At 51.7% G+C, this 21,675-nt stretch overlaps 10 protein-coding genes across 10 annotated transcripts; 8 read left to right on the forward strand and 2 right to left on the reverse strand.

Annotated features, from left to right (window-relative positions):
- Window positions 1-1,142: 1,142 nt before the first annotated feature.
- On the forward strand, window positions 1,143-2,129 carry CC1G_15086 (hypothetical protein; the record flags this gene model as incomplete). The annotated part of the gene is made up of 5 exons (XM_002910706.1): window positions 1,143-1,418; window positions 1,469-1,555; window positions 1,655-1,684; window positions 1,908-2,038; window positions 2,114-2,129. 5 exons carry the CDS (start codon window positions 1,143-1,145, stop codon window positions 2,127-2,129), a joined length of 540 nt encoding a protein of 179 aa, XP_002910752.1.
- A 564-nt stretch (window positions 2,130-2,693) lies between these two features.
- Window positions 2,694-3,089, forward strand: CC1G_15087 (hypothetical protein; the record flags this gene model as incomplete). The annotated part of the gene is made up of 1 exon (XM_002910707.1): window positions 2,694-3,089. The coding sequence occupies one exon, from the start codon at window positions 2,694-2,696 to the stop codon at window positions 3,087-3,089; it is 396 nt and encodes a 131-aa protein (XP_002910753.1).
- Window positions 3,090-3,508: 419 nt separating this feature from the next.
- Window positions 3,509-5,859, forward strand: CC1G_03116 (hypothetical protein; the record flags this gene model as incomplete). Its single annotated transcript, XM_001840835.1, has 9 exons — window positions 3,509-4,093; window positions 4,151-4,190; window positions 4,254-4,281; window positions 4,336-4,474; window positions 4,526-4,598; window positions 4,646-4,708; window positions 4,757-5,494; window positions 5,724-5,773; window positions 5,824-5,859. 9 exons carry the CDS (start codon window positions 3,509-3,511, stop codon window positions 5,857-5,859), a joined length of 1,752 nt encoding a protein of 583 aa, XP_001840887.1.
- Window positions 5,860-6,068: 209 nt separating this feature from the next.
- On the forward strand, window positions 6,069-7,584 carry CC1G_03117 (hypothetical protein; the record flags this gene model as incomplete). Its single annotated transcript, XM_001840836.1, has 3 exons — window positions 6,069-6,613; window positions 6,662-7,419; window positions 7,487-7,584. The coding sequence occupies 3 exons, from the start codon at window positions 6,069-6,071 to the stop codon at window positions 7,582-7,584; spliced, it is 1,401 nt and encodes a 466-aa protein (XP_001840888.1).
- A 1,318-nt stretch (window positions 7,585-8,902) lies between these two features.
- On the forward strand, window positions 8,903-9,929 carry CC1G_15088 (hypothetical protein; the record flags this gene model as incomplete). The annotated part of the gene is made up of 4 exons (XM_002910708.1): window positions 8,903-8,984; window positions 9,458-9,504; window positions 9,703-9,761; window positions 9,911-9,929. The coding sequence occupies 4 exons, from the start codon at window positions 8,903-8,905 to the stop codon at window positions 9,927-9,929; spliced, it is 207 nt and encodes a 68-aa protein (XP_002910754.1).
- Window positions 9,930-11,236: 1,307 nt separating this feature from the next.
- CC1G_15089 (hypothetical protein) lies at window positions 11,237-11,651 on the forward strand (the record flags this gene model as incomplete). Its single annotated transcript, XM_002910709.1, has 2 exons — window positions 11,237-11,521; window positions 11,559-11,651. The coding sequence occupies 2 exons, from the start codon at window positions 11,237-11,239 to the stop codon at window positions 11,649-11,651; spliced, it is 378 nt and encodes a 125-aa protein (XP_002910755.1).
- Window positions 11,652-12,049: 398 nt separating this feature from the next.
- CC1G_03118 (hypothetical protein) lies at window positions 12,050-12,871 on the forward strand (the record flags this gene model as incomplete). Its single annotated transcript, XM_001840837.1, has 2 exons — window positions 12,050-12,409; window positions 12,680-12,871. The coding sequence occupies 2 exons, from the start codon at window positions 12,050-12,052 to the stop codon at window positions 12,869-12,871; spliced, it is 552 nt and encodes a 183-aa protein (XP_001840889.1).
- Window positions 12,872-14,135: 1,264 nt separating this feature from the next.
- CC1G_03119 (squalene monooxygenase) lies at window positions 14,136-15,804 on the forward strand (the record flags this gene model as incomplete). Its single annotated transcript, XM_001840838.1, has 5 exons — window positions 14,136-14,870; window positions 14,921-15,299; window positions 15,354-15,444; window positions 15,502-15,682; window positions 15,733-15,804. 5 exons carry the CDS (start codon window positions 14,136-14,138, stop codon window positions 15,802-15,804), a joined length of 1,458 nt encoding a protein of 485 aa, XP_001840890.1.
- A 17-nt stretch (window positions 15,805-15,821) lies between these two features.
- On the reverse strand, window positions 15,822-17,523 carry CC1G_03120 (hypothetical protein; the record flags this gene model as incomplete). The annotated part of the gene is made up of 13 exons (XM_001840839.1): window positions 15,822-15,839; window positions 15,890-15,921; window positions 15,972-16,002; window positions 16,057-16,154; window positions 16,202-16,303; window positions 16,353-16,410; window positions 16,474-16,548; window positions 16,599-16,727; window positions 16,784-16,884; window positions 16,943-17,061; window positions 17,122-17,266; window positions 17,354-17,385; window positions 17,447-17,523. The coding sequence occupies 13 exons, from the start codon at window positions 17,521-17,523 to the stop codon at window positions 15,822-15,824; spliced, it is 1,017 nt and encodes a 338-aa protein (XP_001840891.1).
- Window positions 17,524-17,546: 23 nt separating this feature from the next.
- On the reverse strand, window positions 17,547-21,067 carry CC1G_03121 (beta-mannosidase; the record flags this gene model as incomplete). The annotated part of the gene is made up of 12 exons (XM_001840840.1): window positions 17,547-18,161; window positions 18,218-18,325; window positions 18,377-18,448; window positions 18,498-18,591; window positions 18,647-18,835; window positions 18,885-19,140; window positions 19,193-19,567; window positions 19,619-19,781; window positions 19,833-20,280; window positions 20,330-20,562; window positions 20,612-20,739; window positions 20,812-21,067. The coding sequence occupies 12 exons, from the start codon at window positions 21,065-21,067 to the stop codon at window positions 17,547-17,549; spliced, it is 2,937 nt and encodes a 978-aa protein (XP_001840892.1).
- Between the last annotated feature and the right edge of the window lie 608 nt (window positions 21,068-21,675).

Below are 21,675 nucleotides of genomic sequence, written 5' to 3' on the forward strand. Positions count from 1 at the left end.
TTCAGCTTCAAGCTTCATCGTCGAACTCTGCTTGTACTTATGCTCCTAGCGACGACCGGAAAGCTTTTATTTGCCGTTTATCAACCTCATCACCCTCGCCGCATCCACTGAAATCGATATCCCAAGTCAGTTGTTGGCGACAGCCGTCGACCAAGGATTCGGCAGCTTCCTGACCAACGACCACCGTAACACTCTCGATGCGACAGTCGAAACCGACCTTCTGCCCAAGGCCAACGTTTTGATCATCCGGACTGTCAAATTGCGGCGTTGGGCTTGTCAGTGGTTGAAATACGTTGAAAAAGAGCTTTATGAATAACCTGGATGGGGATGGTCCATGGTAAGTCTCACAGATAGCCCTTTCGATCTGTATTGACATTTTAACAATCATGTGTGTAGGTCTTGTTGTTTCCAGGTCCCCAATGCCACTAGCGAGAAAGTGTATAGTCGACGAGTGCCGTGAAGAACAGCGTATCCGGCTCTTCTTCACTTGCAGCTTGTCCTGGACCGACAGCCCGCTAGCAATGGTCTACAAGGCGAAATTCGGAAGTGAGTATCAGTACTTCAATTCAGATTCCAGTTAGATGTTTACATAGACTTTTGGAAGCATTACGAGACTAGTACCCCGACATCAACTCCTTTGGCTCTACCACCACTGCGATGTTCACCACCGCCACACCACCACCCATTCTTATAATATGTATTCCGACGCCCCAAGGGGCATCGGGGGCGAGCGAAGCGCTCGGTCACAGTTTCGGGCGAGCATTTGTCGAAATCCCATTATAATTATATTTTGCTACTCAACCCCAGCTCAACGCAACCCCAGCGCAGCTGGGGTTGAGCGCTGAGCTTCGTCTCTTTGGCGTTCCGCTCAGACGCGACGTGATGGCGCGTCGTTTGGCAGATGAAAATTCAAGACGCATATTTCTCAAACAAAATCGCGATTTTGCTCAATCTTTCTAGATATTCCTATCTCGCCCTACTGTACTTATGCATAGCTCAAATTCCATAAGAATAGGCTAAGAAATGAATGGGGTTTTGGACGAAATACTGGTTTCCGCGACATTTCGGTGACCGGTCTATTTGGATTTGTTTGGACCCACCTCAAAGCCCGGGCAGCCTGACTGCGACGCACATTACTCGGTATGCTCGCTCGCTTCGCTTCGCTCGCAACTACCACTGAGCCGAACCAAATTTGTGGACATGGAACACGGCGAGGACTCGACGAATACATCTCGTTGAAAGTCTCATCCAGAAGAGCTGCGGTAAACTGGCAGGTGGATGGGAGACTGTCGGAATCTCGGATACATCGAACGACATTGTGTGATGGCTCGCCCACCCATCGACGACGACAGTGCAAGTCGCTTTTGCCCCACGGCCAAGGGTTTCTTGGGCAACTCTGCATGAGCGAAAACCCCCAGGTAAGTCCAGCAATCTGATCAATTTGTAACGAAGCCACCAATTTCTGTAGGCCTCGCCACTTGGCCATCAAGGCGACGAACAAGAACCTAGGAACCCTGCGAAGACCAAGATTCTTCCCCGCGTCCCATGCACATTCGTTCGAGCACGCCTAGGGGCTGGTCACGCAATCGACGCCAACGCAGTCCACATCTCTAGTGGCCGCTAAATCTACCGAGACCCTGCTCAAAGTTTGCAGGCTGTGAACAGGTCCTACGCTGCTGGCTTCGTACGTAAGTAAGTACTTTAAACTTCGATATGCGTAACTGGCTTACATTTGGGCACAGAAACGCGCAGGTAGCTCGGTTTAGGAGGCGTCGCGCCAGACCTCAATGCCACTCTCTTCTGTCGCCAAACCACCCTCGCCTTCGTACTCGCTAATTGCAGGCCCGGTTGCTTAGGCTTGGGCCTAAACCAAGCCTCCGGGCTGGACTGAATGTGCACCATGTCAGGCCCCACCTCGTGTCCACGAAAAGGAGACGACTATTCCATTGAAGGATAACATCGAGACAGGCTGCGGCGCGTCCGGGTTTTGGAAGGATTTACTAGGAGGCTCATTCCCAAAGATGTCTGCGCAACAGTTGTAAGTCGGCCACCTTGTTTCGAACAGCGTAACACTGAAGTTCTGAAGTTCCATATCGTTTAGAATGGGTTTTAGATTCGTTGGAGGATGACACAAATGGTCGCGATACTTACTGGTGCCGTCATCGTCAAGAACAGCGTGGACGCCGTTGTAGGCGCCATCTCTTCTTGATTCGCCGGCTTCTACAAGGGCGATTATTGCGGCCAGTGCAAACCCTGCTGTGAAGAAACGACATGGATGAACAAGATGGTAGCTTGTATGGCTCAGGGACGGAGAGGGTGCAACACAACGACGCAGGCTATCATCAGCCGACGTGCGTGTATCCATCTCAATTCTTAATTCCCATCTGACTATCTTCCTAGTGTATGCGGTTCATTTCCACCACCTCTCCGTTTATGGCCGGCGCCTGTGGTCTACTGCCAATTCATTGCGGAATCGTAAACGATATTAGAGTGACGTCGGTACGTCCTTTTGAACATTATCACCCTTGTAGACTGTTCCTGACTTCTCCAATTTCAGGCCTTTACTCTCCAGTTGTCTCCATCTCAAGCTGCCCGACTCACTGTCGAATACATTAGACCATCCCAGTTGACCGAGTTGGTTAGCTGATAACTTTCCGGCGTGGTTGTTATAATTGCCCTTCAATGGAGTCGTTATGTTGTCGCTGGGAGGATCGATCGCTGGGAGACGAGGGCGAGGGAGCTACGAGAAATGGCAGCGGGTGAGTAAGCAAGGAGTGGTCGACGTTGAAGCGGAGGAATCTATTTCCTGCTTTCGTGATGGCGCGGGCTTGGTCGGGTATACGATCCTACCAGAGAAGCACCCGGTTGAGGAATTGGAGCGGGATGCGAGGAGCGATGAGGCTGGGAGTGCTCGAGCTAGGATTTTGGACGTGAAGGGGAACACCCATCATAGCATGGTGGGTGTAGAAGATAGTCGCTCAGTCATGTCGACTTGGCGGGATACCGCCGTTGCACACCCAGGGATGATTGCGAGGAGAGAGTCGGAGGTGCCGATTCAAGAGACGGACATCGTGTCTAGAAAGCGATAAGGATGTTACGACTGTGGACCATGAACTGACCGTTCGAGGACTTTTGGACACCGGTTTTGGCTGACAAACATGGATAGAGACGAGTGTCATCATGTAAATTGCACTCCTTTTCTGCTGTTGTTTAGGTGTGGACTCCACTTTCTGATGTATACAAGTCATAGACCGCTCAATCTCACCTTTACAGACTATTGAGTAACAAGCTGTAACAAGGCGTTAACCGGTTCACGCTTTCCTTCGAATGAGCAATCCGAAAGCAACGGAACAAGCGATCTACCCAAATCGGATTGTGGCAGTGTGCCATGTTCAGGCTCGTCGCGCACTCGACGCTGGCCCTTTGTTTCGCACAGTCTGCACCGGAAACATACCTTTCGCTCGACAGCAGCTATCACCCCCAACTCTAAGCAACTACACCTGCTGCTATGAATCCTACAAGTTCTGCAACCAAGCCACGACAGCGCAAGCGCGATCGCGTCCAGAACCTCTTTTCGAAGCTCGGAATCGGGTCGCGTCCGGATTCGCCTACTCCTTCGATTTCCCAGTCTGGCTCAAGTTCCGCTCGAGACCTCAACCTGGATGTACGTGGGAGACAAGGAGAGATTTCTGTGCCCACCGAGGACCCCCCTCAAAGCACTACTGTCGCCCAGAGCACCGACGGCGACCGCCCCATCACCGAGGATGCACTATCCGTGGGCGGCAAGGAAATTCAGCCCACCGACATCGCGTCCATTGGAGATAGGGCCCACACTCGCCCACAGAGCTCAGCCGACACCACAATTGCGCCCACCACACGCACCAACGCTGCGGACACGCCGGTCATGTCCAGCGCCGATGGAGATGTTACCACCCCTGGAATTGCGACGGATGAAGGATCAGTGCCATCGACTGCGCGCACCATCTTCTATGGCACCAAGGAAGTCTTACGAGTCATCAAAGAGACCACCGATGTATTCCCTCTGGTCAAAAGCGTCGCGGCCGCGATGCTGGAAATCCTCAACATGTTCGATGTATGTACGCTGTCAACTTTGATAATGCATAAACCCGACTGACTGTTCCATCTTTAGACCGTTGAAGACAACCGCGACGAGGTCAAGAAGCTCCTAAGTCGCCTTTGAGTCCTCGAAGATATCCTCAAGTCTTGCCCTACCACGAACGTCGAACAATCAGTTCAAGACAGACTGGGCGGCTTGGCAAGGTACGTTGCCACAAGTTGATCGAGGAATATCGGGGCTTAATGGTTGCCCAACAGGATGCTGGAACAAAAGGTGTCAGAGATGAAGAGAAAGTTGGACGATTCGAAAGTAAAGCGGGTTTTTAATGCGACGGAGGATGAGAAGGAAATTCAACGGGCAGTTGAAGAGGTCAGGTTCGCGATCGAGATTGCGATGGTGCGTGGTGCTTTACCCTGTTGAACAGTAAACCCTCTAACAAGTGTCCAGCTGGATGTTAGTATCTCGGGCCATAGGGTGACAGTTCAGGTAGCGGAGGGAATGGGTTGGGTGAAGGAGAAGGGTGAGTGTATACCCGTCTTGTTGTTACGTGGTCTGATAAGCATCTAGTGGTGGAGACGAGGGATATGGTCGCGGGAGCGAAGGAGGTCGTTGAATGGTTGAAGAAGAACGGTAAGGGCGTCCCAACTCGATGCACATTCCTTGCTCAACGGCATGTAGAATACCTCAAGAGGATCAAGACCGTCACCGGAGCCGAGTTCAAGCAAGGAGACCGCCAAGGATGCATCCCGGGAACCCGCGTCGCCCTTTTGGCGAGCCTCCTTCGCTGGGCGAAGGACCCGACCTCCCCTTCGATCTTTTGGCTTTGCGGCATGGCCGGTACTGGCAAGACGACGGTGTCGGAGACTTTCTGCACTCAGCTCCGCGTAGAGGGTCTCTTGGGGGCCAGCTTTTTCTGCTCGTTGGACGACGCTGCCAGGAGAGACGTCCGCCGCATCATACCCTCCCTTGCCAGGTCCCTTGCAAGGGCTCGCCCCAAGTTTGCGGAGCAGCTCGTTAAGACGCTCGAATCCGACGAGTACCCCGACGACCCCATCGCTATGAACCTCGAAGATCAGTACCGCGTTCTCATACTCGACCCCGTCAGGCAAGCGTTCGACGCCGACATGCCCCTCACTCTCAGCATTGACGCCCTCGACGAATGCCCCAAAGATGCTATTAAGCTCCTCTTGAAGGCGATTCTGTCCCAGTCATCCCCGCCGTCGCTCAAGGTGTTCTTGACAAGCCGTCCCGAGGACCACCTGGAAGATCGTTTCACAAGTTACGATAAGCATCGCCAGCTACTCCTTCATGATGTCGAACAACACATCGTCCAAGCGGATATTGCCGTCTACCCACGCCACGCCCTGTTGCAGATCAGCGATCTCGAAGGCCATGTTCAGTTCAGCTTGAGCTTGAGTGCGTGGAATACGAATTCATTTCACCTGGTGAATAGGTTCCCCATGAGATGGCGAGTAGAAACTGCTCAAATGCCAAGCTGCGAAGTCTTGTTTGGTGTTTGGTTCCAAAGGGATGCCAAACATGGCATCTGGGTAATTAAGCGCTCAGGAACGCTTCGTCTGCAACGTGTTCCATCGCTATACAAGGGGCACTGAGGCGCGTGGCACTCACTCTAGATTATCCGCAGCCCACTGTGCGCAACTGACACTTCTGGATTCTAGTATGCCTATGAATCAGGTAAGTCTTACTGTCCTCCCGCAGCCCCGGCTCACCTTGACACTTGACAGACTGTGCTTTGCGCAGCTGCCTCGCCCTGGAAGTGATACGGATCAGTATTTAGGCCTCTGATAGTGCCGTAGACGACGCGTTTCGAAGGCATAAGCCGCCTGGCCCAACACTCCTTGTGTTTGCACTGTCCCAAAGGACTGCGCCTATAGTATAAAGGCTGGTCCACCGATGTCCCTTCAAGGACGTTCAGAAACCAGAACACCCACCATTCGAATCGAGCATCCGACAACCATTTCAGCCCATCATGCAGATCATCATCGTTGGCGGGGGGATTAGTGGACTCCTTACCTACGTCGCCCTCCGGAACCACATCGCCCACTCCGACTCAACCATCTCCATCAAGATCGTAGACAACGCCAAAGGCCCTGACGATTTCACAGACGGCTGCTCTAGCTTCGCTCCCAATGCCGTTCGCGCTTTGTGCGCTGTCGCCCCGGAGGTGGTCCCGCTGCTTCGTCAGCGCGGGTACTCTGGTGGCACAATCAGTGCCCATAACTCTACTGGGAAAGTCTTGGGAGAGTTCAAAGCCGGCGCGAAGGAGAGATATGACGAGCTGCAGCAGCTCGTTGTCTCTCATAAGGCGTTGCGCGAGGTTCTGATGACGTTGATCGACCCCGGGGATATCGCTTGGGGCAAGGTCGTAACCGGCCTGTTTGAACTCTCTAGTGGGGTGCAGGTCACGTATACCGATGGGACCACGGAGACTACAGACCTGGTAATTGGTGCGGATGGCGCCAGGAGCATCGTCAAAGATGCGATCTTCAGAGGAGCCCATCCGAATGAGTTCAGGTGAGCCCTCTTTGACCTGACGAGACTAGTGTTAAAGAACTTCTCCAGAGGAACGGTGAACGTTGGTGCAATCGTTCCAACTGTCGAGCTCCCGGTTCGGTTTCAGAAAGACCTTATGACGACAGGTTCCGCAATTACCTTTGGGAAACGAGGCTTCTTTGGATACTCCCTCACCTCGACCTCACCCTCCAGGGATCTGTTTTGGTGGTCCGTCTTCTTCCCTCCGACCTCTCACCCAGACCTCCCAACCACGGAAGAAGTGAAAAGCCAGCTATTCCACTGCGTCGAAGGATGGAAGGCGCCGTTCGACCAAGGTTCTGACGAGAACGCCTTCGAGTCTCTCCTCCTTCTCGCTTTCGGCAACTCTGACGAAGAGAAGCCGTCCAAGGACACCGCCTCTACTTTACTCGACACCAAACAACTCATCATCCAACCGCGCTACTCCTCTGCTCGCCTCCCCTACTTCACCAACCGCAACTCCTCATTGGCCAAAGGACGTATTATCCTGGTCGGCGAAGCAGCCCATGTCATCCCCCCGGAGACGATGCAGGGCGCTGCGTTCACCATCGAGGACGTCGCTGTCTACACCCTCCTTTTGAAGCATTACTCCGAGGCGCAGGGCCTCGTTTCGAAGTACCGTTTCTCTCCGTCTGTTTACGAGGCTGCGGCCAAGGGGTACGACGATTTGAGGGTACCCCGTGCTTCTCAGTTAATGAAGAGCGTCGGCAACGGGCTGGATTGTGACGGTGGAGACGAGATGGGGTGGTTTGGAGAGAAGCTTCGAGATTGGGCTGCCTCCCTTTTCTGTGAGTTTACCTCCGTCACTGTACATGAGGCCAAAGCTGACAACGACTCGGATCTCCTTTTTCCAAGGTCGATTTTCGGATTGTGTACAGGAGGAAAGCTTCAGCTATGATCCCAAGAAGGCCGTCGGCGATTATGTTGCTAAGCATGAAGGGTGCCACGCTTGACATGGTGGAAAACAACACCTTGCTGCCCACTCTCTGCGGATATCATTGTAACTCAAACCACCACTCCCTTTGTGCGCTTTCAATTTGATTCCCACCTTACTTATTGGTTGGGGCTACATACTTTGTTAGATGTACATACTTCCACCTGCGAGTTACATCCAACGATTGATCGAAGGCGGGATTAACTCTCCATCCGTCTCGGAGTTTCCGCCTTCGAATTTGCTCGATATCCCGTGCGACAGATGGAAACGCAGGGACGGTAACAAATCACTGGGTGTCCTCTCTAAGGGCTTGTGAGTATCTCTGCCTAACTGTACGCTGGGCGAAGGACTTTGACCACGGTAATACAGCCGAGCCAGCCGCAGCTACTTACCAGTAGGCTCTAAGTAGGGTACTACCCCAAGTACCTTGTCCCCAATTGGATTTCGACGTTCGTCCAGACCGATAGCCTATGGACATCCTTCTCTTCTTAATCCCCAAGGACCTATGCGGCCCTCACCGACAGGTCCAGACAAGTGGATCCAGTGGAGCATCACCGCAAGGTTGACATGTTGACGTCTCATTCTTTTTCCGTCGCTTTGCATTCCATGTCACCGTACTGAACAGTACTCCAAGGAAAAGATAGCGCTGTCACGTACATAAGTATGCTTCCTCACCTATTCTTATTGGATGATGTCTAACGCTGGGGACGGGAAAACCTTGGCCTAACTCAGAATAAAACGTTGAATGACGATAACGTGGCTCTTGTACCCGCTTCGGCGAGCGGTGTACTCGCTCGCTCCTTTTCAGACGCACGAGGATGGTGGGGCCAGTGCTCAACGGCCCTGAGCCCAGGTCCGACTGGGATAACCTGAAGAACCGCACCTGATCGTGAAGCATACATCGAAACACCACAGCTCCGCAAGGAAGCCTCCAGGGCCAATGCCATGCGTCTGTCGGCTTTTTTGCCACGTCCACCTCTGAAAGAAGGATTGTTTTTTTGTACAAAACTCCACCTCTCTAGACCTCTCTGGAGTCTGCACTCTGCGAGGACCGGGTACAATAAGCTGGCCAATTGCAATAAGTAGTTTGGCGATTCAGGCACCTCCCGGACGTCATCCACTTGTTTGGGTAAACGCACCTTTTACGGTCACCGGTCACTCCTGGAAAGATGATGGTCCGAACAGTTGAGGTGATCCGGTGAGCGAATCTTCGCAGCGCCAGCCGTTGGAAACCCTGTCCCGCAGACTATCTCACTCGAGGATTCAAGCTTAAGTTTAATACTCGTGCATCTCTACCCTTATCAGGCGGCTGTAATTCAATCGGGAGCGTCGAGACCATGGTCGCCTCGATGATCACCCTGAAGCTCAGTCATCATCCTACGAAAACATTCAACGTTCCTTCCTCTACAAGTTCTTATTGTAAGTGTTTGACTATTTCGGTCTCTCCGGCCTCACTTATCTTTGACAAGTGACTTAAGAGTACTACGTAACAATGCGTCTCTTCTAGGTGAATCGTAAGTTGTAGAATACAAGGCCAAGTTCTGATTCTTGATTGTGGCTTTCAGGAACGTGAGCCAGCTTCACTCATGTGGTGGAATGGTTCGCCCGTATGAATAGAAGTAACGTCATTAAAGTATGTGGGTCTCTCTTCTTTTATCACGAATCACAGAGCACTCAATTAAAAGCCTGAGAATGACAGGGTTGCCGGTGAGAGAAAGTTCACTTATTGACCTTCACTTCGGCGTATGTCTTCCGAATCAGAATACCGGGTCAGTGACGCTCGACACAATAAGTACAGCGTCGGAGAGAAGTCATGTGCTCGTACCTCTGTGTGCAGAAACCTGTCCAGGCTTCCGGTCCTTCGCTCCTGTTCTATTCTTACCAACACCTAGGGAAGTGCTACCAGGAACTCGTGGTTCCAGAGTTGGTTAGCTCGTTCGTGAGCAGTCCATCGCGGAGTTACCGAAAAACAACTCTTGACATCGACATGGACAGCTATAATTAATTACAGACGGAATGACGGAATACTCATTGACAGTACTCAGTCACCCATCCATCCATGTGGACTGTTGTCTCTACTTCGGTGGAGGGGTTTATATATGTTATGGCAGTACTGTACTCACGAGTCGATCTTCAGGTCAACGCAAAGGTGCCGGTTAGATTTGTTCATTTCTCTTCACTCCGCAAAGCTGTAGAGTAGGTGATGGTCAGAGACTAGCGCCAAGGTTTGGAGCTCGTCGACGTAGCGTGCCTGGGCGCGAATCTGAGATACCCATAGACTCTAAGTTTGCCATTGGATTCACGCCCTGCACCATCTCAGCGTTGAAGCTATTCCCTCACTGCAGGGAAGCTGTACTGCGTTGACGCAAATCACATAAAGTAGCATCACGCCATAGGAATGTTGTACTTCACCTATTGCATTCTGATTCTGCGAGATTAAGGAACAAGTCATCACATCAGCTTCGTTTTTGGTGCGGGCGTTACTTATGACTGACTTGCACAACGTTATTATCCACCCCTTGATGCTCCTTGATGCACTAGGCTGATACGTTCTGAAGTTTGAGATGTTTGCCACAGCGCCTTTCGGGACGATAAGCTTTCGGAAAAGTTATCACGCCGAATGGCGTTTAACAGCAAGCTCGTAGGCTGACATGCCACTCGAACCCAGAATTGCAACTTCAAACGCCTAATGAGAAAGTGACTGTCATGACTGGATTATGTCGGGACCTGAGTCTGCGGCAGGCGAGTACCATCGCTTTATCTGTATCTCCACTGGTCTCCTGTCCTTTAGGGCAAGAGGTTCGTGACTTTGTGGCGCGGAAGAATGGGCCGTCAATTAAGCGCTCGTCCGGCGAGCTAGATCGACCCGACGAGTTCCATCGATGCCAGGCCAGCTTCTTTTCCTATCCATCCCTGACCTTGGGCGTTGTTCCAGAAGAACACATCCCAGCATAGTCCATACCGTGACGGAGCGGTGGCTACACTGTCACATTCCGCCTTCCGGTTCAGTTCTTGGTACTCGATGCTTCTTTATGTCACAAGTACCGTTCCCACTCCCGACCCTTTCGCGCGAAGTTTTCTCGACAGTGGTGAGGATCGCGACATTTACTATTGACCCCTTTCGGCAATCCGATAAATTAACGCGAACCAACGCGTCTGGGGAACGCTCTAGGCCCACCACGAGGGCTCGTGTTGCATCACGGGGAAATGTTGTAATCTGATCACACTAAGTACCCTTGCCAATCTATGGCTTGCCCTGCATCAAGGATCGAACAACTGTTTTTTCACCCGTCGCTCCCGTCAAATCCTTGCGTCGATCAGAACAGGCTACAGCGGCGCTGATTACAGGGCACAGTCCCAAAACCTTGGGTTGCTGGTTCATAAACCAGGTAAATTGCCTCTGCTATTTCACCGAAGAAACCCTCTTCTGAAATACGGTTGTAGGGCCTTGTCGGATATAAATCGATAAAACAATCAGGGTAGGCGAGGCCTGATGGAACTCGTGGCTCGCAAAGCTAGTCCTGGTAAGTGAAATGCAGGTTTTGGGGTGCGAATGTTTGGCATCAGAAAGCACCTGAGATAACACGAGACCTTCGAAATCGAATCGAATCCTGACAACTGGACGCCCCTTTTCGAGATAACCGAAACCCTGTTCTTCCTTTTTGTCCTCAATGCCAACACTTACCACAAAGGCGTTGCCTAGAATCCTTTGGTTCCGATCCCATCTCCTCCTTGTCACACCAGATTGGACCATGCTGCGCCTCCGCCCGTCCGGACGGTCTCCGCGAAGCCACTGGCAGGCAAACCAAGCATCTTCGACCTCATCTCAATCCATCGAGATTAGCTTGACCACCAAAATGCAGTTCGACATGTCCCCAATTGGCATCAAGACTGTCCGTCGGCTCGGTTTGTTCGTCAACGGAATGCATGTCAAGGAAATCGACGACTGGATCCGTGTACGTACAAAGCTCTTCTAATGGACCCTAAACTCAGTGCCTGAACATCAAACAACCAGGTTTGGACGCCATCTTGTCGAGGTATTTAAGCGGGCTGCTTGGCTCGGTGAATGGGATGCCATCCGAATAAAATCCACCCTCCACATTGCCCACAAACACCTTGACGCCCGGGTCTTCTCGAATCTCTCGAGACTGAACGTGACCGCATCTGGCGATCGTCAGCCACGGCTATTACCCCTCGTCATACGCTCCCGGGTCCCGTGTCGTGAAGAAACACGCGAGACGATCTTCCTACCCCGCGCCTACATATAGCCAAGAATTTTGCACCTCTCAATTTGATCGCTGCCTGGCCTGCTCCGAACTCCACACTCCCTCTTTTTGACTGCCATCCATCAAAAGGTACGTCTTCCAAGTGCTCCCCGGAATAAAACGACGCGACTGATCAAAAGGCTATTATCTAGGACCTATATCTGCCGTGTCATATTCCCTTCATCGCTATCCTTCTTCTCCCCCTCAACCTCTACAACTATGATCCGCTTCGACGCTTTGCCACCCGAAGTCATGCAGGCTATGTGCACCCCGATGCACCAGATTCTCGCCCCGGCAGCATCACCAACGAGTCCAGGGCAATTCTCTGGGTCCCTCTATCTGGGGTCTCTCGCGGCCGTCATGGATAAAGAGCTGCTGCGTCAACATAATATCACACACATCGTCCACGTTCTCGATGCACCTTGGCTTCCCTTGTCCGACAATGAAGGATTCAACGGGTACAAGATTTCTATCCTCGACCACGACGCAGAGGACCTTCGACCACATCTAGAATCGGCGTGTAATCACATCGACAAAGCCCTGCGCGGTGGAAAGAACGTACTGGTGCACTGTCAACAGGTGAGTTCATTTCTCTCTTCTCGTTTTTTCGGGACCTCCGAACGGTCCTCTCCGGTCAGGGAGGATCCTTGTCAACTCGATGGCGTGACAGTCATCGGGTTTATCATTTTCGCATTTATCATAATGGTCACCTCAAAACCAGTATGATGTCAATGACCGCAGCCGGCCTGGTAGTGCTCCACTGTCATCAGGCGTGTCATTTTCTCGATAACGATGCCCTTAGTTTGGTGTCCTCAATTTCTTAACTGAAATGGCCAACTGTTCTTTCAGGGAGTCTCTCGCTCAGCATCGATTGTCATTGCGTACCTGATTCGAAACCATGGGATGACTTTTGACAACGCCCACTCTCTCCTCAAACGCAAGCGCCCGTGCGTCAAACCCAATCCTGGATTCGTCAAGGCCTTGCAAGAATGGGAAGCATTCTGGAAGAGACCGAACCCCATGCGCCGATTCACTTCCTAATTTTTCTCAGTACTTGATACCAAAGGTATGTTTTTGGTGTACCAAGGTTTTCTACCTTTCGTCTCCTTTCGTTTGCATTTTACTGACGTCATTCTCACAGATCGAAAATCGCGACTGGACGCGATGGAACCCCGCCGGCCAAGCAACGCCTCAAGCTTCAAGCTTCAGGCTTATACCTCTTGCATTGCACTTATACTACTCTTGCTGACTATTTCTATTTCTTTCGGATCTACTCCACTGGCTTCGTCTCTCTTAATTAGGGCATTCTGGTTGTACTGGGTTTAGATGGTTTTCACTTATACCTTTAATCGATCCTTTTATAGCTACTCCACTATCCGTTCTTCATCCGCTAATGAACTCGCTTCTGCCCTTCAGGATAAGGTACGAGGAGGCTGGGGTGCCAGTTGTCGCCCGGTTCGGATCCGAAATGCAATGATGCGATCACCATTACATGATCTCGGCACCGCGGCCGTGGTGGGCATCTTCCTTCCTCTTCCTTCATCCGACCCCGACGTGTCTCAACATGTGTGCTAGAGCTCGACTTGCGTCCAGCGATTACTTTATTCTTGGAAGACCAATACAGCGCTCAGGACGCTTGTGGTCTTAAACGCACTGTCAGATACTCAACCTACCTCGCGCCGTTCCTCACGTCGACGTTCTGATAACCGTCTGACAACCCTTCACGCCCTTCAAAAATCTATAATGGCCTAAGCCGTCAATCTCTGCCAATCTTCACATGTGCATTTATCGAGACTGGTGAATTCCTCCCAATAGCCGACCACGTTTCACTTTTTTTAGGCACTTTGTATACCCCTTGGCTCCCGGACTTCGATCATACATACAGCCCGAGAATGCGCTTCTCTTCGGGTGGCTCGCAATGCTCATTCCAGAATCACAGTTCTCGATTAAAAAATCCACACTGACCCCTAGTGGCCACGGAGGTAGCGTGTTTGTTCTGACTGGTTATGAAGATTTACCTGCAGCCTCTCTGGACGCCTTAATGGCGAGCAGTCTAGGCGACTGGCGCACCGTTGGTCGAGAGACACGGAAGATGCCATTCTGCCTTCAAGACCTCGACTGTGCGCTTACTGAAGAATGGAATCGATCCGGATGAATGTGAGCTAACGCTAGCTCTGTGCTTGTCAAAAGCGATATAACATTCCTCGACGTCTGAAGAATATTTCTCCTTTCTCCACTCCTTCCACGCTGACGGTCTTGTCGACTGTTGACGCTCGCCAACAATAATCACGAAGTCCGGAATCGAATGTCAAGCTCGGAACATTTTTTCGATATCGTCGTGGTCGGAGCTGGTGTAGCAGGTTCAGCAATCGCCCATGCGCTCGCCCAAGCGAAAACTAGTAGGACCATAGCCCTCGTCGAGCGCAGCTTCGAGGAGCCGGAGCGCATCGTGGGCGAGCTCCTTCAGCCGGGAGGTGTCAAGGCGCTTCAACGCCTTGGTCTCTCCGAAAGTCTTTTGGGGATTGACTCGGTGGACGTCGAAGGATACCTCCTTATTGACGGCCAGGAGTCGGTTCGGATTCCCTACCCAAAGGGCCAGTATGGACGGAGTTTTCATCACGGGCGGTTCATCATGGCGCTGCGACGGATTGCCCTGAAAAACTCCAACGTCACACCCTTCGAGGCAACTGTTTCAGACCTTGTCGAATGTCCAACAACAAGTCGTATCACCGCTGTCAAGGCCTGCACCAAAACCTCCAACGGTTCAAAGACGACAATCACCATTTCTGGCCGCCTCATCATGGTCGCTGACGGGTGTTTCTCCAATTTTCGAAACGTCATCATGGGTGTCAACGCTTGCAAGCCTGTCACAAAAAGCTACTTCGCAGGAACTATCCTCAAAAATGCTTCGTTACCCTGCCCCAAGCACGGAACAGTCATTCTACCCAGAGGATCAGGCCCTGTTCTCCTCTATCAGATCTCGCAGACTGATACTCGGATACTAATCGACATCCAGTACCCATTACCAGTGGATCTGAAGGTAACGTCCTTGGGAAACTGGCTGACGAACTGGAACTGACGTACGTTCAGAACTACATCCTCGAAGATATCATCCCGCAATTGCCCCACGATCTCCAAGGTCCCGCGAGAGAGGCGCTCTCGCAGAACCGGATCCGCCGGATGCCGAACTCGTTTCTACCTCCCATACAACAAGGCAGGTCGCACTCGAAACCTGGGGTCATCTTGTTGGGTGATGCCTGGAATATGCGACACCCATTGACCGGTGGTGGGATGACTGTTGCTCTCAACGACGTCGTGTGGCTCAGGGATGCTCTTGGGTCTTTGGAGTCGTTAGATGACTGGGAGGAAATCCAAGTTGTTCTGCGTCGGTGGCATTGGAAGCGCAAACCATACTCTTCCACCATCAATGTTATTGCTGGGACGTTGTATGGGATCTTTCGAAAAGATGGTGCGTCTTCCTCGCCCTATTGCGATTTTACCTGTCACTGATGCGCCGCGACAGATCCGATCTTCCTTGCCCTTCGAGAAGGTTGCTTTCAGTATCTTCAGAGGGGCGAAGAATATATCTCTGCTCCAATCGGTGTACTCTCAGGGTTAGTTTTCCGGCCCACCCTCAGCATCAATATCACTCCCTTCTGACAGCCAAACAGCCTTAACCCTGCTCCCCTTCTCTTGATGCAACTCTTTCTCCAAGTGACTGGGTTCTCGATGAGGGTCCTTTTTACTCGGCATCCTCGTGCCTCGCCCTCGGACAAAACGCAGACACATGTCATCACTCGGCTACCTGCGTTCTTCGAGTACCCACAATTGCTTCTGAAAGCATGCCTCATGGTGCGTTTCCTGAGTCCAGTTGGATGGTTCACGACTGAATCAATGTGTAGTTCTGGGAGGCTTTCGCTATTCTCATTCCTGTCGTCTGGAGTGAGTTACGTTGGTGGGCCCCTTATTCGTAGTTTTGTATATATTGTCGCTATCCTTGCCAGACAGGCTAATGAAAGATTAACTTCGAAACTGAGTCTCTGAGAAAGAGCCACTTACGGGACCTGGCATGACAAAGGGTTTCGGGTTCGCTAGTTTTCGGGTCAGCGTTGGTCAAGATAGGATGATGGCCAAGACTTACATGAGTAGACGTCGACGGAGAAGCTCGGCTCCTGAGGGAATCTGGTCAGCATGGAATGGAAGGTATAACCATAACCGAGTCTCACCTCTCCGGAATACACTCCAGGGATGGCCACGAGTGGCCCAGGTGTGCCGTCCCCGCCATCGGTGACCTTCACTTGACCACAGCTAACGTAGAACTCCGCTGATAATCGTTAAGCAGGGTGCGAAAAACCTGGGAATGCCACTTACGACCTTCCATAGTGGCCAAGTGCAACGCAACGTTTTCAATTCGAACGAGGTATTCTCCACTGGGGAGAGATTTGGGCACAATGAATTCAGTGCCGTGGGTGTCTGGTCACCGTCATTCAGCATGGCTCAACTCTGTCCCGAGGTCACGTACTTTGAGCGGGGAACTTCATCGGCTGGCCTTCTATCACGATAGGCGGGACTTCAAAAACCTGTTATAATACATTTTCAGTCGATATTGGGAGTCGCAAATAAACATCTTCCGAGTCACCAACCTTGAACCAGACTTGACCACTGCCATCCCATTCAGAAACGTTGCCGGGGGCCTTGGCCATGTAGAGGTTATAAATCTGACGGGAATGTCAATCAAGGGAGGAGAACCTATGATAATTGCGCTTACCCCATGATGATACACTACCGTTGGACTCCAGAAACCGAGCGAATCTCCCGCCTTGATCGTTGCTGTACCGGATGGGAGGCCGACTAAGGTATTGTTGCAGCGAAGATCCAGGCTGTTGACGTCCTTGACCTTCAAAACTATTAGACGCACTCGAAGCGATTATGAGCCCAAGTGGAACAACTTACCGGATCACCATAGGTCGAAACGCGAGTATATTGATTCGTCTTCCTAACATGGTTCCAATCGCCAGTCGAGCTGCCATTGACCATTAGAGCAGTGAACTGGTCTGTCGATACGACGATGATGGGGTCAGAAAGGGCTCTACAGGACGATATAGCACGTACAATGTGCGAGCGCTGAAGCCACGCTCAGAGACAGGAATGTAAGCCAAACGCGGAGAAGAGCCATGACGTGAGGGTCGACACCGCCCGTGAACTGGCCAGACTGGTGTGTCGTGTCATCCCTACAAACGATACTCAGCACCAGTTATATACTCGAGCAGGTGAACATCGGAAAAACGTACTTCGCCAATGCACTCCAATTCCCCGTAGCATTCACATCCTCGCTCGTGCCGTTCGACTGGCAGGAACTATCTTTACGGTGCCGCTTTCGGCTGGGTGGATCTCGCGCCAAAGCGTCGAATGCCTCGAGATGTTGGGTGAGCGAGACTGAGATGGTAGGGAATGCAGTAGTCACTCGAGAAGATGTCCAGGTTCACATAGAATCGGCACTGAAGGCGCTAAGAGCGTACGAACCGACTTCCTCCCCCAGTTCCTGGAGCGAGCCCCTATCAATGACGTCGGAGAATCCTTGGTGCAAAACACAGAAGACAGGCTTTGAGACTGTACCACATCATGGAGAAGACGTAAGTTCGAAGTTCGAAGCATGGTTTGGAGTTTGCAAGACCAATCTGCAATACAAACATTCGTACGATGTGTATTCGGTTAGTTAATCCTTCAGCCATGTGACCTTCACCTTCCTCTTCCCCAAGCCCCTCGCAACAACGACCTGGGAATCTCCGGGTACTATATCGAGAGCATTGTCATTCCATTTGACCTCCCTTTCTTGGTCAGTACGACCATCGAGTGCTTGTTCATCTTCGGCCTCCAGCCACAGGCATTTGGCGGGTTTTGCAACGCTGAGTTGTATGGTAGCGTCTCCAGTGGTTAGGTCGACATCCAAAACGTTGAGGTCCACCTGTGGGTCGGGGATGTGCAGGTACCTGAAAGGTTGAGGCCAGTCGACGAAACGGGCCAAAACTAGATTCGTCGAAGGGTCCAGCAATCTGGCTAAGACGACCACAGTCCCGGATCCGTCAATTCCCGGTCCGACAGTATCCCTGAGACGAGACGTAGGCGGAGACGGACACACCAAAGCCAGGAGGTCGGTTGACTGGTTGGGCGGAAGAGTGAACTCGCTAGTGACTCCATTCCGCGATGTCCAGTCCGATTCGAGGTCAAAGTACTGGATATCAAGTTTGACCTTTACTGCCTTCCTCGTAGTGTTAACGGCCCAGATGTGGAGATTGGCGCCCAAAGACCGGGTTGCCCCGTATTCGTAGAACTAGAAGACATGCTCAGTCTACAGTTTCCAGCGAAATTCACTGGACTGGGACCAACCTGCTTTGGTCGATCGTTGGCACGGTTCTGCACCACTTCGCGAAGGATGTTGACTGCGATGGGTTCGAGAGACCTTCGGATGGTGTGGTAAACAGGTTTGGGTCGCATCTAATCACTGTGTAAGGAGGACGAGTGTCGGGGAGGCGGTACGGTACGCACGAAATAGTCCACCAAAGCCCATGAAGCAACGGGCCAACAGTCGTTGAATTGCCACACCAAGACTCCGCCGCACTGACGACCAGTCAGCCACAAAGAAACAAGTTGGAGGGATTGAACTCACGTATTCCTTCCCTTTTCCTCGCCACTCGCGTCTCCAAACGCGATAAGCGTAACTCACAGCTTCTGACTGCATAACCTGGGTATTGAAGCGGTACCTACAATGCGCTGAGATGAATATTCCACTCCGGACGTTGAGTGATTTTTACTTACCGATCGAAGTCGCTTGATGCAACATTTCTAAAGTTTTCATTCATCAAAATAGCAAACCGCCGTTCGTAGCTTCCAGCGCGAATGTGTTGTGCCATGGCCTTACTTTGGGCGTACCATTCGGACTGGTCGGCCCCTTCCATCCAATACTGGACAGTCTTCAGAGCAGGGAAGGACGGAATCCCGAACTCACTGGTGGATTTCCGTTAGATAGGACATCGAAATTGAAGAGAGTCCTTACCTAATGAATCGCCCTCCAAGTTTCCCGTACTCTTGGTAAGGGAGCTCCTTCCCTCCCCAAACGTTCCACTGATGAACGTCTCCCACTGTAGGGTCCGCGGTGTCCCAACCTTGGCCTCCGTATGGTGATCCTCGAACATACGATGCCTCGACGTCTTGACAGCTCAAGCCGAAGGATATAGTGAATGAGGTCAAAGCCTTGACTATGGATGGCAAAATATCCTCGTAGAGGACTGTGGCGGGCAAGTGAGGAACATCTGCGAGAAGCAGCTCAGTAACTACCAATTGAGACGGTAGAGAGACACACACCTCCCCATTGTAATACCATCTGATAGTCTTCGTTATTTCCGCACCAGACGACGATCGACGGGTGATGCCGAAGTCTCTTCACGTTGTACTCTGCTTCTTTTTTCACATTCAGAACGAAGGCGGGGTAAGACTTTGGGGCCACATCAGGCGCTGCCGAGGACACCCCGGGATAAACACCACAGGCGAACTGGAAGTCTTGCCATACCAGCAGGCCTAGCTCGTCACAGATGTCGTAGAAGATATCGGGTTCATAGATGCCGCCTCCCCAGACGCGTACCATCGTTTGGTTCCCATCACGGACGAGTGTTAACCACTCTCGGTATCGTTGTTCGGAAAGGGTCGTCAGGAAATTGTCGGCGGGGATCCAGTTCGAACCTAAATCGGAGTTTACCACTGGCTTCAATCGGGGACAGCGCCATAACTCACCTCCCACAAATACCCTCTCTCCGTTAATCTCGAAGAAGAACGTCGTTCCCTTCCCATACTGATCCGGTTCTACCAGTGGATTTTCGACCAGGCGGGCAGAACGAAATCCAACTCGCTTCTTGATGGATTGTACAACCATGGGCGTATTAGCCTCATCATCTGCCTGGACGGAGGTTAGACCTGATGATAGGCAGTGGCAAGGGGCGATACTGACGCGGTGATATAGCAAGCGCACTTCGACCAGGTACAGTTTCTGTGCCCCCATCCCCGCTGGCCACCATGGCTGAACGTTCAGTGCGCGGAGATCTGGCCACTCCAATTGAACCACGGCATGCTTTTGATGTCCGTCTGGTCGAGTTGCATTGGCAGCGGAAAACGGTAAACCTAGTTTGGCAGATTTCAGGGTTCGAATCTCGTTGTGGCTGTCGGGATCCAGGAGGACGATTTCCACGCAGTAGCGGTCTTCGAACTCGGAGACCTGGGCAACAGTGACGTCGACAGCCAGAGATGGAAGGTAAGAAGTTATAGTGCCATTGGGGCTGGCAATCGGTGAGACCCAGGCCTTCGTCCAAATGTCTTCTACATAGACTGAATGATAAATCGTTGTGAGGGTGATGGGTCGATATGGGCCACAAGTCATCAGCTCGGGACCCCAGTCCCACCTAGTTGGAGTTGAGCCGACGGAACGGAAGCCTTAGCAGAGTGACATACCTCCAACCATACTGTGCCTTCCTGACATACACGCGACTTGGATCGCCAAGATTAGTTGACCCAGCTCTGACCTTTCCGAACTCTGCTTCGAGCTGTTTAGCTAACGCTTTTGCGGAAGCAAAATGGAGCAATAGCGTGTTGTCTCCTTTCAGAGGTACTCCTACGGAGGCGTTTGGTAGGTGATATTGATACCCTCTGAACATGTTGTCGGCTTGGATTACCTTTTCCCCATTCTATGATACGATGAGCGAATATCGACGATGTGGATGCGCAACAACGTACTAGATAAACATCGGATATGGTATCCAGACCTTCGAAGGTCAAGATGGCCGATTTGACTCTTGCCGCTTGCTCAGGCTCAGCCGGAAGGGAGAAGCTGCATGCATACAGCCATTCTGGGTCCGCAATCCCTGTTTCCCCACGATGAGCACTAGATAGGATGCGATGAGATGAAAGATCCTTACACTGCACCTCGTGCTCACCAAAGCCGCGATAAGGATGGGGAATGATTCCCGCCCCGAGAAGCTCTACGTGGATTTCTGAAGGCACATCTCCACCCTTGGTCAGATTCCAACTCGACACAATCGATTCCCTATCAGCTGGGTCGGTCAGTTTCAGCCCCTCTTCTGGTCCCCTCGGTAAGTTATTGAGTTCTTCTTGCAATCCTATCCCGGGGTTTCTTTGCTTCCAGAACCACTTCCCGGAGAGCGATGTGCAAACGGTCGCACTGGAAGCCATACCTGCACGAAGTGGTGGTAGTTCAGATGATAGCACTAGGCCGTGCAGATTCCGATATGTTTGGTATTCATCCACCGGCTTTCTGCCGTTCTGATGCTTCTGGTTACGACACCGGAAGCGACGTTCCCTGAAAGTACTTCCAGATCCACACCAAGAACCTCGCACGAAATGGAGAGAAGCCCCTGTTGATGCATCTATTTCAATGCCGGTGCACAGCGATAAGAGTCAATTGGCCACCTACCAGCTGGGAATTTATTCTAGCACCGGTATAAGGGTACCAAAAAAGTTACATTCATTCAGAGGCAGACGAAAGGCAGACTCTGACATTGCCGACGTGGTGGTTTGACGAAGAGAACAGCTCGAACCGATGAGCCTGGCCATTCCGGCTGTTTCCGGATTGCCAAGACTTTGAAAACCCATCATTTCGGAGTTCAATCATGGGCGCCTAAGGTGCGACTCCCGCGAAGCAGCTGACTTTCACAGACGCATGTTGCAACCATATTGGAGAAGGCTTCCCGTTCCCGTTCCCGTTACAAGAGCTCACAGGTACGGTTAACTACTATTTAAAGTTAGAGCAGGTCGAATTATTACAGAATCGAATGGGAGGA

The sequence above is a fragment of the Coprinopsis cinerea genome (assembly GCF_000182895.1).
Source record: "Coprinopsis cinerea okayama7#130 chromosome 8 map unlocalized cont3.8, whole genome shotgun sequence".
Lineage (NCBI taxonomy): Eukaryota > Fungi > Basidiomycota > Agaricomycetes > Agaricales > Psathyrellaceae > Coprinopsis > Coprinopsis cinerea.